This window comes from Vipera ursinii, assembly GCF_947247035.1.
Source record: "Vipera ursinii genome assembly, chromosome: 1".
NCBI lineage: Eukaryota > Metazoa > Chordata > Lepidosauria > Squamata > Viperidae > Vipera > Vipera ursinii.
The window spans coordinates 42736066-42748509 of NC_139512.1; the positions used below are offsets into that span (position 1 = coordinate 42736066).

The 12444-nt window shown below is 38.0% G+C and overlaps 1 protein-coding gene across 4 annotated transcripts in view; it reads right to left on the bottom strand.

The window, feature by feature from the left end:
- Window positions 1–1535: 1535 nt before the first annotated feature.
- TDP1 (tyrosyl-DNA phosphodiesterase 1) overlaps window positions 1536–12444 on the bottom strand; it is a 31220-nt gene continuing 20311 nt past the window's right edge. For all 4 annotated transcript variants that reach the window (XM_083350217.1, XM_083350216.1, XM_083350215.1 and 1 more), the window contains 4 exons: window positions 12306–12413; window positions 11523–11625; window positions 6567–6675; window positions 1536–4034 (listed from right to left, as the gene is read on the bottom strand). In XM_083350217.1, the coding sequence (XP_083206343.1) occupies window positions 3961–4034; window positions 6567–6675; window positions 11523–11625; window positions 12306–12413 (394 nt within the window). In that variant the 3' untranslated portion in view covers window positions 1536–3960. The remainder of the gene's footprint in view (window positions 4035–6566; window positions 6676–11522; window positions 11626–12305; window positions 12414–12444) is intronic.

The following is a 12444-nucleotide window of genomic DNA, read 5'->3' on the forward strand; positions in this document are numbered from 1 at the left end:
TTTTAAATATTAAACAGATAAAATTCTTATTTTCAACTAATTTACAAATATTTTAAATCTAATGACCAGAATTCCCCTCATCTCCCTTTAACCCTCTAATTAATAATATGAAATCCCCTCTAATAAATCAAAACCCCAATTTTCTTCAGTCTTATTCTAGCTTTTTTCCTTTGCCAATTAGGCTTCTATATCAGTGCTTTTAGATTGTCAAATAGATCTCCCTCTATTATTATATATATATTATTTGAAATAAAGGAGACCAATTGCCATTTTTTTGGAAGGACTAGCCCACTTGTATTCATTGTCTCCCTATTATTCCAATCCCCATGATTGCCCTAATATGTTTATCTTCCATTCAATCTGTTCTTTCTCAAATTTCTTCTGATTTATATAGAAAGTCTTATTTGATCTCTTTTGCCATAGAGAAGGCAGATAAAAACTTGGAAAAGTTGCCATCTCATCATGTCCTCTTCCTCTGGGGAATTATCAGGATTGTCTTCAAATAGTTATTCATGGCTATTACTAAAGCAAAAAGAATGGGAGTAGGAGGCTATCACAATTGTTCCTTCTACCTTCTTCATTGCTACCTCTGTCCTTGATGCAGACACTAATGTGTCTGTGACTATTCAAAATGAAAATTCAGATGAACAAGTAAGAGACTAAGAGCCTGAATGTTTGATGACTTCTGGCTTAGATTGCTGTGATTAGGGATTCAGACCCTATTCTCACCAACTCAACTCCTAAAGACAAGCCCTATGCATTTTTACGTAACACAATCTATACATTTAATGTTCAACTTTCACCAGTATCAAACAGTTCAAACATCAGTTATTACATATAAAAACAGGAAAAGCAGAAATAAATAATATACACATATAAAGTACATTTATGATATTATAATCCCTAACTCATCTAGAGTTTATTTGCTACTTGAATGGTTTTTCCTATAATGACTTTTCCCAAAAAATTTATTGAAATATAATGGGAGCATTTTGCTTTTCTCTCTCTTAGAGTACACCAAAGCATTTGTAAGCTCCACAAACTCTTATTCTAAATGATTTGTTTTAACTGCTTTAGTAAACACATTAAGCTTGACCGTTTTCACATTCAGGTTGTTATGGAAACATTTTTTTTAAAAAAAGGCCACCTGTGGTACCTGATGATTCACTGAATCTCCAAAATTTGATCAATATTTACCATAAAGTCCAATGATATAAAAGCAACAGTATGCCTTGTGGCACCTTAAAAAAATACAGTACTGCTTTTTTTCTCAAAGCACTAATATAGCTGAACATCTTGAATCAATTATGTAATGTACTCATGAGTAATCCCAGTGATTTGAATGTTTCTTGCTCCATTATTGGCTTTTCTCCCTAATTCACAAACATATGAATATTAAAATATACCAAGTAAGGAACAGATCATCATGGAGAAAATCTGTGTGTTTGCTTAAAGTTGACACCAACTTTATGGACACAATGCTAATCAATTACATTCAGGTATTCTGACCTTGTAACAAAACATTCAAGGTTTTTATTCTGCATTGTTATGAATATACATACTGTGATACAAAGCATCAAGTAATCCTTGATTTTTTATTTTCCATAGGGAGTACAAAATGAGTAGGTATTAGTTCGCCACGCTATGTGTTATCTTATCATCCAATAGACAATATTTACCACATATTATATTTAAAAATAAGTAAAATGCCCCTAGTGTGCTTGTGGGAAAAACTGCTTGATTCCCCCCCCATATGTTTGATGATTTAAAAAAGAACATGCATTTTGAACTTGGGAGATGCATAGCCAAGAAATCAAAAGCAAATTTCACCCAGGTCTTATCACTTTGCTTTTTTTCCAACTTTTTATACAAAACTTTAAATACTGTCATTGCAGGAAAAAGTTGTTTTCACAAATTACCAGCAATTTATGACGCACACTTTATACCTTAATACATTATACATCATAAACCTATGTGAAGGCTTTACTATTTTCCTGATATAGCAAACGTGCATGTTACCTACACTATTTTCATTTTATACTCAATTAACTATAGTATAACCAGAATATAGAAGACACAGTGATGTCTATGGAGATTCTCAGTCATCCAGATCATGATTGTCCCAAAGGTGATTTACCCAAAGGCAACTGGACTTTTTTGGGTTATTGTTTTTTTTTAAATTGCTTCTGAGCCAAGAAGCTTCTTCACTTCTGAGTAACTGAAGAAACTTCTTGGATGAGAAACAAAATGTTTTTTTAAAAAAGGTAAACCAAGAAAGTCCAGTTGCCTTTTGGAAAGCACATTTGGAACAAGGCACAATGATATTTTCATTTCTAACAGCAAATTAGTTGCAGTCTTCTTAAAATTAGTTTGTTGCCCCACATATGTAGCTTCAAAAATATTTCTTAATATGAAAGCCCTTTTGATTATGGCTTTCATTTGCTTCAGATAGAGGATGTCTTATTCATGCATTACAACCCATCATGGTTAAATATGTCTGATACAATTCAACGCTAAACATAGCACATTTGGAATCAATCATTGTGAGTAACCAGGAGTTAGAATTGGGGTGAAAACACACTTATATTTTCCAGTGATAAAGTTTAAGTTCTTTAAGAAATGCAGCCCTTGAAAGGAAACCAACAATTCAGTTTTATAAGCAATAAAAAAGTAAAATGAAAGTATTAGTTTTATATCTGTATAACCAATGACATTTGGTCGTTTTGGATGTATGAGCTTTTCAAGTGACTCTGAGGCATTGTTTACCTTAAAAGTCCTTTATTAGCCTAATACACCGGCAAATGCTTGCTCGAAGGAAGCTGGAATCTGAAATCGAATGTTATTGCTTGACAACATTCTTATCAATTGTAGAAAGAACTGGAATCCCCATCAGGCCTGGAATTCCCAGGAAAATTCTGGTTATTATGGCAGGATAACATCATCATCTTTGCTCATGATAGTTTTAATTATGGCTTTATATATTTACTGTTTTTTTAAAAATTCTCTGTTGTATACTGCCCAGACTCATGTTTTTGGCTCACAATAAATATGTTATATAAATAAATATTGAATTTTTGAGAATCTATAGGGGGCTAGTAAAGGAATATGAAATATACATGATTTCAAAAATCTTTCTGTGAAGTAAGTTTTTGTTTTCTAATTAAAATGTCTGATATATCATTGCAACAGCACCAAATTATGTTTTATACTATATGCTTATAACAATTTACAGTCTTGGAGAAAGATAAATAAAGGCAAAGTAAAGACAGCTCTTCAGAAATTATACAAAAACATCAGACTAATATTTGCAAATATATATATAATTTCATTTTTATTGCTAACACAGCTGGATACTTTTATTTCAATTTTCTGTAAACTTTCTCTTTTATCACATTCAGAATTTCACAAAACTCCCCAAAAGGATTAAAGATATTCTGGCTAAAAAAGACAACTATCTGACATGGCTGTTTCAAAATTTTCTAATTTACAGGTAGACCTTGTTTAGCAATTGCCTCATTTAAGTAACCGTTCAGTTACAGCAGTGATGAAAAATGTTCTATTAGTAATAAAAAAAACCTTTATGATCAATTCTCATATTTATGACTTGTCAGGTCTGTAAGCAAAGGAAAGATGAAGTAAGATCATAAGAATATTAGCTATTTCATTTAGTGACCACTTTGCTTAATGACTGAGTTGGTAGCCCCAATTATGGTCACTAAACAAGGACCATCTGCATACATGTAATTTCAAAAGTATGATTGATCATGAGATTTACAACTGCTAATCTTCAAAGCAGTTATTTTTTCATAAATGCTGTTAATAATCCAGTCGCTTATTTTTATTTTATTCAAACAATTTTTTAAGTGTACAGATATATAATAAAATGTACAGATATAAAGCATAAAATCTGACAGGTATTCAAATGATTCCGAATAAAGATTCAGAATTACTTTAAACTATTCACTTAGGAACCCACATATTGCCATGTGTATCAGGAGCTTTGGTGTAAGGAATATTCCAAATCCATGGGCGGTCTGCAAAGCAAAAGAACAGGACAGACTTGTACCACAGATGAAAATGAACTGAGAAAAATTAAATCAGATTTCCTGTTCCTACAATTCTTTATATTAAAGCTAACCACTTAAAGCCTAGCCATTTTCTAAGCAACCAGTTAGTCTTAAATAATCCAGTATTGCTACTTTGAAACTATGGAAATGTTCATCAAAAACTTTTATTTGAAATATAATTAGCTTTTAAACTTACTGCTTCATAACACACCACCAACTTTTTAAAACCATCTTTAAGTAGTGAGCAATGTTATATACAATTACCCTAAAAGCAAGTACAGAATCGAACGTTCTTTGGTTGTATTTGGTCTTAAATGGAGTTGCACTTCAAAAGTGGCATGCAATCTGGGTTCATCTGGACTCACAGTTCATACTCAAACAACAGATAGTAGGTGATAGCTGTGACGAAGAGGGCCTTTGCATAGGTACATCTAGACTTACAGGTGCATCCTTTGCTGGACTGGGACTCCCTTCAAACAGTTATGCTTCAGTCACATCATTAATCAATGTGCTCAACATAGGAGTGTCCTTGAAGATGACTGGAAATCTATACTGGTTCAAAATACAGTGTTGTAGGCAGTGATGTGCATGCTTCATTAGGTTGGGCAGGATAATATTTTGAGCACCTGTTTTGTTCATTTGCATGTTTGTGTTCAGGATATTTGGAATTTCTTTTTTTCTGTTTTTGTACTTTCATTTTTAAACTGTTGAGATTGGAGGGGGATTGAATTGTATGGAGGTATATAAAGAATAATAATAAAGTCTGCCGTAGGATAAATTAATGTGACCTTTGATTGCTGTGTTAGACTTTGCTCATTAGAAAATAGAAATGTGATGAATACTAATAAATGTATTAAAGCCTTTGAAAATAATCTTTCCAGAGATCCTATCTTCCATTTCCATGTGTTAGTTTTTAAAGTCCATCAATTCTATTGCACACAATATTTTAAAATCCCATTTAATTTGAAAGGAAATACAAAATAAGCCTATTGTTTGTTACACACAGGAGGAGCTGCAGTTCAATAACAAGAGCATATTTGTGCACTGAATGCAGTAATAGGATGCTGACTGTTAATTTTTCTAGTCCAAGTGAAATGTATGTTCAATAGTAATGCTATTGCACAAATGAATTGTAACACTGATAATCTTAACCCTTGAAGCAGTATTCTGTATTCAAATTGTATCTCATCCTTATTACAAAAAGCTTGTAACAACAACTGACAGAGGTAATAATGTGCAAAGGTTTGAGGGTTCAGCTGGGTTTGAAAATGGAATCTTGTAACAATTGTAATTTAAGCAGCTAATATATGGAATATCTACCATGTTTCCCCGAAAGTAAGGCCTAGCTTGATTTTTGTGGGTGGGCCTAATATAAGCCTCCCCCAAAGTAAGCCCTATTTTGGGGGCGAGGTGCATACCTAAAAATCAAGCTGGGGTGGGGGTGGTGAAGCTGCCCCACACACCCTGCATCCTCTTACCTTACTGGTAGGAGCACCACAGCCAGGCCTCTCACGCCCCGACACTTGTAAAGCTGTGGCTCGTCACGCCAGTGTCGCCGCTCGTGGCAGGAAGTTGCATAGTGCTTCCGGGTTACAGAACGCAGCATGTTGCTTTGGGCTGTTTTCGCTGCTCTTGGCAAAACGCCACATGTTGCTTTGGGCCATTTCCACTGTTTGCAACAGGATGTCACATGGTGCTTCGGGCTGTTTCTGCTGCTTGCGACAGGATGCTATGTGGCTCTTTGGGCCATTTCCACTGCTCACGGCAGGATGCCTCATGGCGCTTCAGGCTGTTGCCGTTGCTTGTGGCAGGACGCCACATAGTCTCCTGCCACGACCGGTGGCAATGGCTTGAAGAGCTGCATGGCTTCTTGCCGCAAGCAGCAGCAACAGTGTAAAGCACCCTGTTGCGTCCTGCCATAAGCAGCGAAAATGGCCCAAAGCACCATGCGGCTTCTTGCTGTGAGTGGCAACAATGGCATGAAGTATCATGCGACATCCTGCCGCGAGTAACAGAAACAGCCCAAAGCACCATGTGGCTTCTTGGTGCAAGTGGCAGCAACAGCATGAAGCACCATGCGGTCTCTGGCCATGAGTAGCAGCAAAGGCATAATGTGCCACACAGCAACCAGCTGCAAGTGGCGGGAAGCGGCTGCTGAGGAAGTCAAGCAGTGGTGCGAGAGGTGTTGGGGAGTGGGAGGCCTGGCTGTGGTGGTCCTAAGGTAAGACACCCCCCCCCAAATAACACCTAGTGCCTCTTTTGGAGGCAAAAAAATTATAAGACCAGGTCTTATTTTCAGGGAAACATGGTAGTTAAGAAATGTGTTAAGGAATTTCTTAACAAAATTCTACCTACTTCTCTGTTTTAGCCTTTCTGAATTCTCTTTTCCCAGTAATTGATGACTGCATGTTTTTTATTTTAAATGTTTTTACATTCATTCAAGATGATTAATTTTACTTACATGCAGGAAAAAAAATATATAGAAGGAGAATGCCTTACCTTTTTTTTCATACTTCTCAGGGGGCAGATCATAAGGGACAGGAAATGACAATACTGGTGTATTAGAAAACATGTTTTCCTTTACTTGGAAATACCCTGTATTCAAGTCCTAAAAAAAAAGTATTGCATTCAACCAAAATTAAAAAACAAATACAGTAATATCGTGGTGTTAGTAACATGCTGCCAATGTGTGTCTATTAGGAAGGTTGTCTAAATAGCAACTATAATCAAATAATTAATGTATAATCAAACTTAATGTATAATCAAAATAATCAGTAATTATTTTCTTTAAACTAAGCAAGACCTCAAAAAAACGACTTAACTTTCTTAACTTGAAATGAAGAAATGTTGTACATCAGGCATGTCAAACTGCCGCTGAAACTGCACCCACCCCATTGCCGGTAATGGGGAAAAAGTGCTGATATGTTGTGCGACATCACGTGACATCGCGAGTTTGACATGCTTGTCTTACATCATATTGAGGTTAATTCCATTAAACCACGAATATAGAGTGGTTTTCAAGACTGGAGGTGATGCATATCACATTTAAAATACCACTAAGGAAACACTCCCCTTCACGGATTACTGCCTTGTCGTGGCGAAGGGGCTTGCGTAATTCAATGAAGCTATGAGCTATGCCATGCAGGGCCACCCAAGACGGACAGGTCATAGCCGAGAGTTCTGACAAAACGTGATCCACTGGAGAAGGAAATGGCAACCCACTCCAGTATCTTTGCCATGAAAACCCTATGGACAGTACCAAAAGGCAAAACGATATGACGCTGGAAGATGAGCCCCTCAGGTCGGAAGGCGTCCAATATGCTACTGGGGAAGAGCAGAGGGCTAGTACTAGTAGCGCCAGAAAGAATGAAGCGACTGGGCCAAAGCCTAAAGGACGCTCAGCTGTGGATGTGTCTGGTGGTGAAAGGAAAGTCCGATGCTGTAAAGATTTTTTCTCCATAGGAACCTGGAATGTAAGATCCATGAATCAAGGAAAGCTGGACGTGGTCAAACAAGAGATGACAAGACTGAACATCGACATCTTAGGTATCAGCGAACTAAAATGGACAGGAATGGGTGAATTTAATTCAGATGACCATCAGGTATACTACTGCGGGCAAGAATCCCTCAGAAGAAATGGAGTAGCCTTCATAGTCAATAAAAGAGTAGGAAAAGCAATACTGGGATACAATCCTCAAAATGACAGAATGATCTCAGTTCGAATCCAAGGCAAACCATTCAATATCACAGTAGTCCAAGTCTATGCCCCAACCACCAGTGCTGAAGAGGATGAAATTGACCGGTTCTATGAAGCCCTACAGCACCTTATAGAACTAACACCAAAAAATGATGTCCTTATCATCATGGGGGATTGGAATGCTAAAGTAGGAAGCCAAAAGATAACTGGAATAACAGGCAAGTTTGGCCTTGGAGTACAAAATGAAGCAGGGCACAGGCTGATAGAATTTTGTCAAGAGAATACAATGGTCATAGCAAACACTCTTTTCCAACAACCGAAGAGACGGCTCTACACATGGACATCACCAGACGGTCAACACAGAAATCAGATTGACTATATGCTCTGCAGCCAAAGATGGAGAAGCTCTATACAGTCAGTAAAAACAAGACCAGGAGCTGACTGTGGCTCAGACCATGAGCTTCTCCTTGCAAAGTTTAAGCTTAAACTGAAGAAAGTAGGGAAAAGCACTAGGCCACTCAGGTATGAATTAAATCATATCCCTGTTGAATATACAGTAGAGGTGACAAATAGATTTAAGGGATTAGATCTGATAGACAGAGTGCCTGAAGAACTATGGACAGAGGTTCGCGACATTGTACAACAGGTAGCAACCAAAACCATCCCAAAGAAAAAGAAATGCAAGAAAGCAAAATGGCTGTCTGAGGAAGCTTTGCAAATAGCTAAGGAAAGGAGGGAAGCGAAAGGCAAGGGAGAAAAACATAGATATGCCCAATTGAATGCAGAATTCCAGAGAATAGCTAGAAGAGATAAGAATGCCTTCTTAAATAAACAGTGCAAAGAAATAGAAGAAAACAATAGAATAGGGAGGACCAGAGATCTTTTCAAGAAAATTGGAGAGATGAAGGGAACGTTTTAATGCAAAAATGGGCATGATAAAGGACCAAAATGGCAGGGACCTAACAGAGGCAGAAGAGATTAAGAAGAGGTGGCAAAATTACACAGAAGAACTATACAAGAATGAGCTTAATGTCCCTGATAATCACAATGAGGTGGTCACTGACCTCGAGCCAGACATCCTAGAATGTGAAGTGAAGTGGGCCTTAGAAAAGCTGAGCAACAACAAGGCTAGTGGAGGTGACAGTATTCCAGCTGAGCTATTCAAAATCTTAAAAGACAGTGCAGTTTGCCAGCAAATTTGGAAAACTCAACAGTGGCCACAGGATTGGAAAAGATCAGTTTACATTCCAATTCCAAAGAAAGGCAGTGCCAAAGAATGTTCAAACTATCGCACCATTGCACTCATTTCTCATGCTAGTAAAGTCATGCTTAAAATCCTACAAGCTAGACTTCAGCAGTATGTGGATTGAGAACTACCAGAAGTACAAGCAGGATTTCGAAGAGGCAGAGGAACTAGAGATCAAATTGCCAACATACGCTGGATCATGGAGAAAGCTAGGGAGTTCCAGAAAAACGTCTACTTCTGCTTCATTGACTATGCTAAAGCCTTTGATTGTGTGGATCATAACAAACTGTGGCAAGTTCTTAAAGAGATGGGAGTACCAGACCATCTTATTTGTCTCTTGAGAAACCTATATGCGGGTCAAGAAGCAACAGTGAGAACTGGACATGGAACCACTGATTGGTTCAAAATTGGGAAAGGAGTCCGGCAAGGCTGTATACTGTCGCCCTGCCTATTTAACTTATATGCAGAGCACATCATGAGAAAGGCAGGGCTAGATGAATCAAAAGTTGGAATTAAGATTGCCGGAAGAAATATCAACAACCTAAGATACGCAGATGATACCACTCTAATGGCAGAAAGTGAAGAAGAACTAAAGAGCCTCTTGTTGCGGGTGAAGAAGGAGAGTGCAAAACTTGGGTTGAAACTAAACATTAAAAAAACCAAGATCATGGCATCTGGCCCTCTCAATTCCTGGCAAATAGATGGGGAAGAAATGGAGGTAGTGACAGATTTTATTTTCCTGGGTTCCAAGATCACTGCAGATGGGGACTGTAGCCAAAAAATTAAAAGACGCATGCTCCTGGGGAGGAAAGCCATGGCAAATCTAGACAGCACACTAAAAAGCAGAGACATCACCCTGTCAACAAAAGTACGTATAGTCAAGGCTATGGTCTTCCCAGTAGCAATGTATGGCAGTGAAAGTTGGACGATAAGAAAGACTGAGCGCCAAAGAATTGAGGCCTTTGAACTATGGTGCTGGAGAAGACTCCTGCGAGTCCCTTGGACTGCAAGGCGATCAAACCGGTCAGTCCTAGAGGAGATCAATCCTGACTGCTCTTTAGAAGGCCAGATCCTGAAGCTAAAACTCAAATACTTTGGCCACCTAATGAGAAGGAAGGACTCACTGGAGAAGAGCCTAATACTGGGAAAGATCGAGGGCAATAGAAGAAGGGGACGACAGAGAATGAGGTGGCTGGATGGAGTCACTGAAGCAGTAGGCGTGAGCTTAAATGGACTCCAGAAGATGGTAGAGGACAGGAAGGCCTGGAGGAATGTTGTCCATAGGGTCGCGATGGGTCGGACACGACTTCGCAGCTAACAACAACAAGAACAACAAGGAAACACTGAATTCTTGGAAAAGAAATATCATCTCAACAGAGATACAGTTGATACCCATGATGGTTGTATTTAAAAAAGCTTATCTCTTGAGGTCTGGGATAATGGGTCTTGCATATTTGACTAGTTTTTAGTAGTTAATTTGGGTTTTTAAAAAACTATATTTTATGGCTTTTACTTTTTTCTTACTTTACCTGAGTGGTTGTCTTATGCTTTTCTAAATAAATAACCAAAAGATAATATTTAATATCCAATGTTGTACTTGCATATAGTATACTAAGACCCTGTTTCACCCCACAAATAATAGAAGTACATATTAAGAAAAACTATCAAGCAAAAATGGAATATTACATTCCATCCAGGAACTGAAAAGATTAAAGAAAGGAAGGCAACCTGCCTTGCTTATGACATTTTAAGCACAGCTTGTAACATTCACTACCATTATAGCCAGTATCAAGGAATTCTGGGAATTATAACCAAAACCTTTCAAAAGCATCAAATTTTTGCTTGGGATTAAGTATAAAGGTCCATAAGATAAATATAAAGATTCATTTCCATGATCCCAGTTGATGACATTTCCCAAGAGAAGGGATAGAGACAGCACTGGATTGAGTATATGGTACTGGTTAAGAAGATGCAACTAGGAGTATTTTTACATCCAGAGCATCCCAGGTTATATAATCAATTTGCAAGCAAATTTCTGCAGCATATCATTTAGTCATTTTTGCCTCATCCACATTTGTCTTCCCAAATAAAAGGCTGAAAGCTTGTGTTTTCAATGACATCACTGGACATTTGAATGCCGCCCTCAAAGCACCCACAATTTATCTTTAAGATTGAAGTGTAGTCACTCTCCAGAAAAAAATTATCCAGCTGAATAAAGGATGAAGAGTGATTAAATGACTGGGAGTAATGAACAAATTGGTGATTCAGATAAGCCTCCTTTCCTAGTATTAAAGTACAATTTAGTTTTGCAATTTAATACAGCCATTAAATGAGCCTATATAATATTGGGTAACTAATAATTTTCTTCAGAACTGAGCTACACATAGAAAAATACTTTTCTTTTTACTTTCTTATGCAAATACATTTCTGACATTCTTGAGCAGTGAATAAAAAAGCAAACTGGCTCTATCTGCATTCATTGCAACCCAGTATAGGATTAGAATGAACTTACAAATTCTGAAGGCAGGAACAAAACTCCTAGTTCATACGATCGGATCATCAGCTGGGTGCCATTTTTCTCAAAAGCTCCCCAAGCAGCCTTGGAAAGATTGGCACTGAGCAGGCATAAACAAGAAAGAGAAGAAAAAAAGTTTTGTTTATACACAGAATGCAAGAATTTGGAGAGAAAAGAATAGAAAAAAAAACATAGGGAGTCCTTGACTTAAAAGACTATTCAGCCCTGAACTAAGGAACTTACAACTTGTGTCTGAAATTATGTTTTTTGTAGCAGTCATATGATCAAAATTTGGGTGCTTGGCAGTTTACCTGCACTTACAACCATAAGGGCGCTCCAACTCCCTCCATCATAGTGGCATTTGTTGGTGATGGCAGCAGTGCTGGGGTAGAATTAGAGGCCGGGGACCTTTAGCGACACTGCCTCCAAGCCTCTTTCAGTCTCTGTGCAGCCTCTATTGAGTAACAACATCATGGCCTGCCACCTCAGTGCAAATTCCCAGTCCCCCCCCCCTGCATTCTGCAATCTCTACTATGCCCAGCTGATCTTCACCTGATGAGGTGCACCCAGCTGCTGACTATGTCAGCCTTCCTTCCCCGGCCTCTTGCATTGTTCTCTGAACTGTGTCCGACATTCTCCACACCAGATGCCAAGAGGAATTGCTGGTATTGTGGTTGCTAAGCGATGCAGTTACATGACATCTTGCTTTATGACTGCATTGCATAGTGATGAAAATTGCAGTCCCAATTATAAGTCAAGGACTATCTGTAAAAGAATTACCTTGTCACTAGAAACCATGCAATCTTCTGGAAATCCTGGGATACTCTCATGTAAGTTTTAATATGTGGCATTGCATGACTACGACCTGAAGTTTCAGCTGACCATTTGCTTGGGTTAAAACAAAAGAAATGAGTCTTTC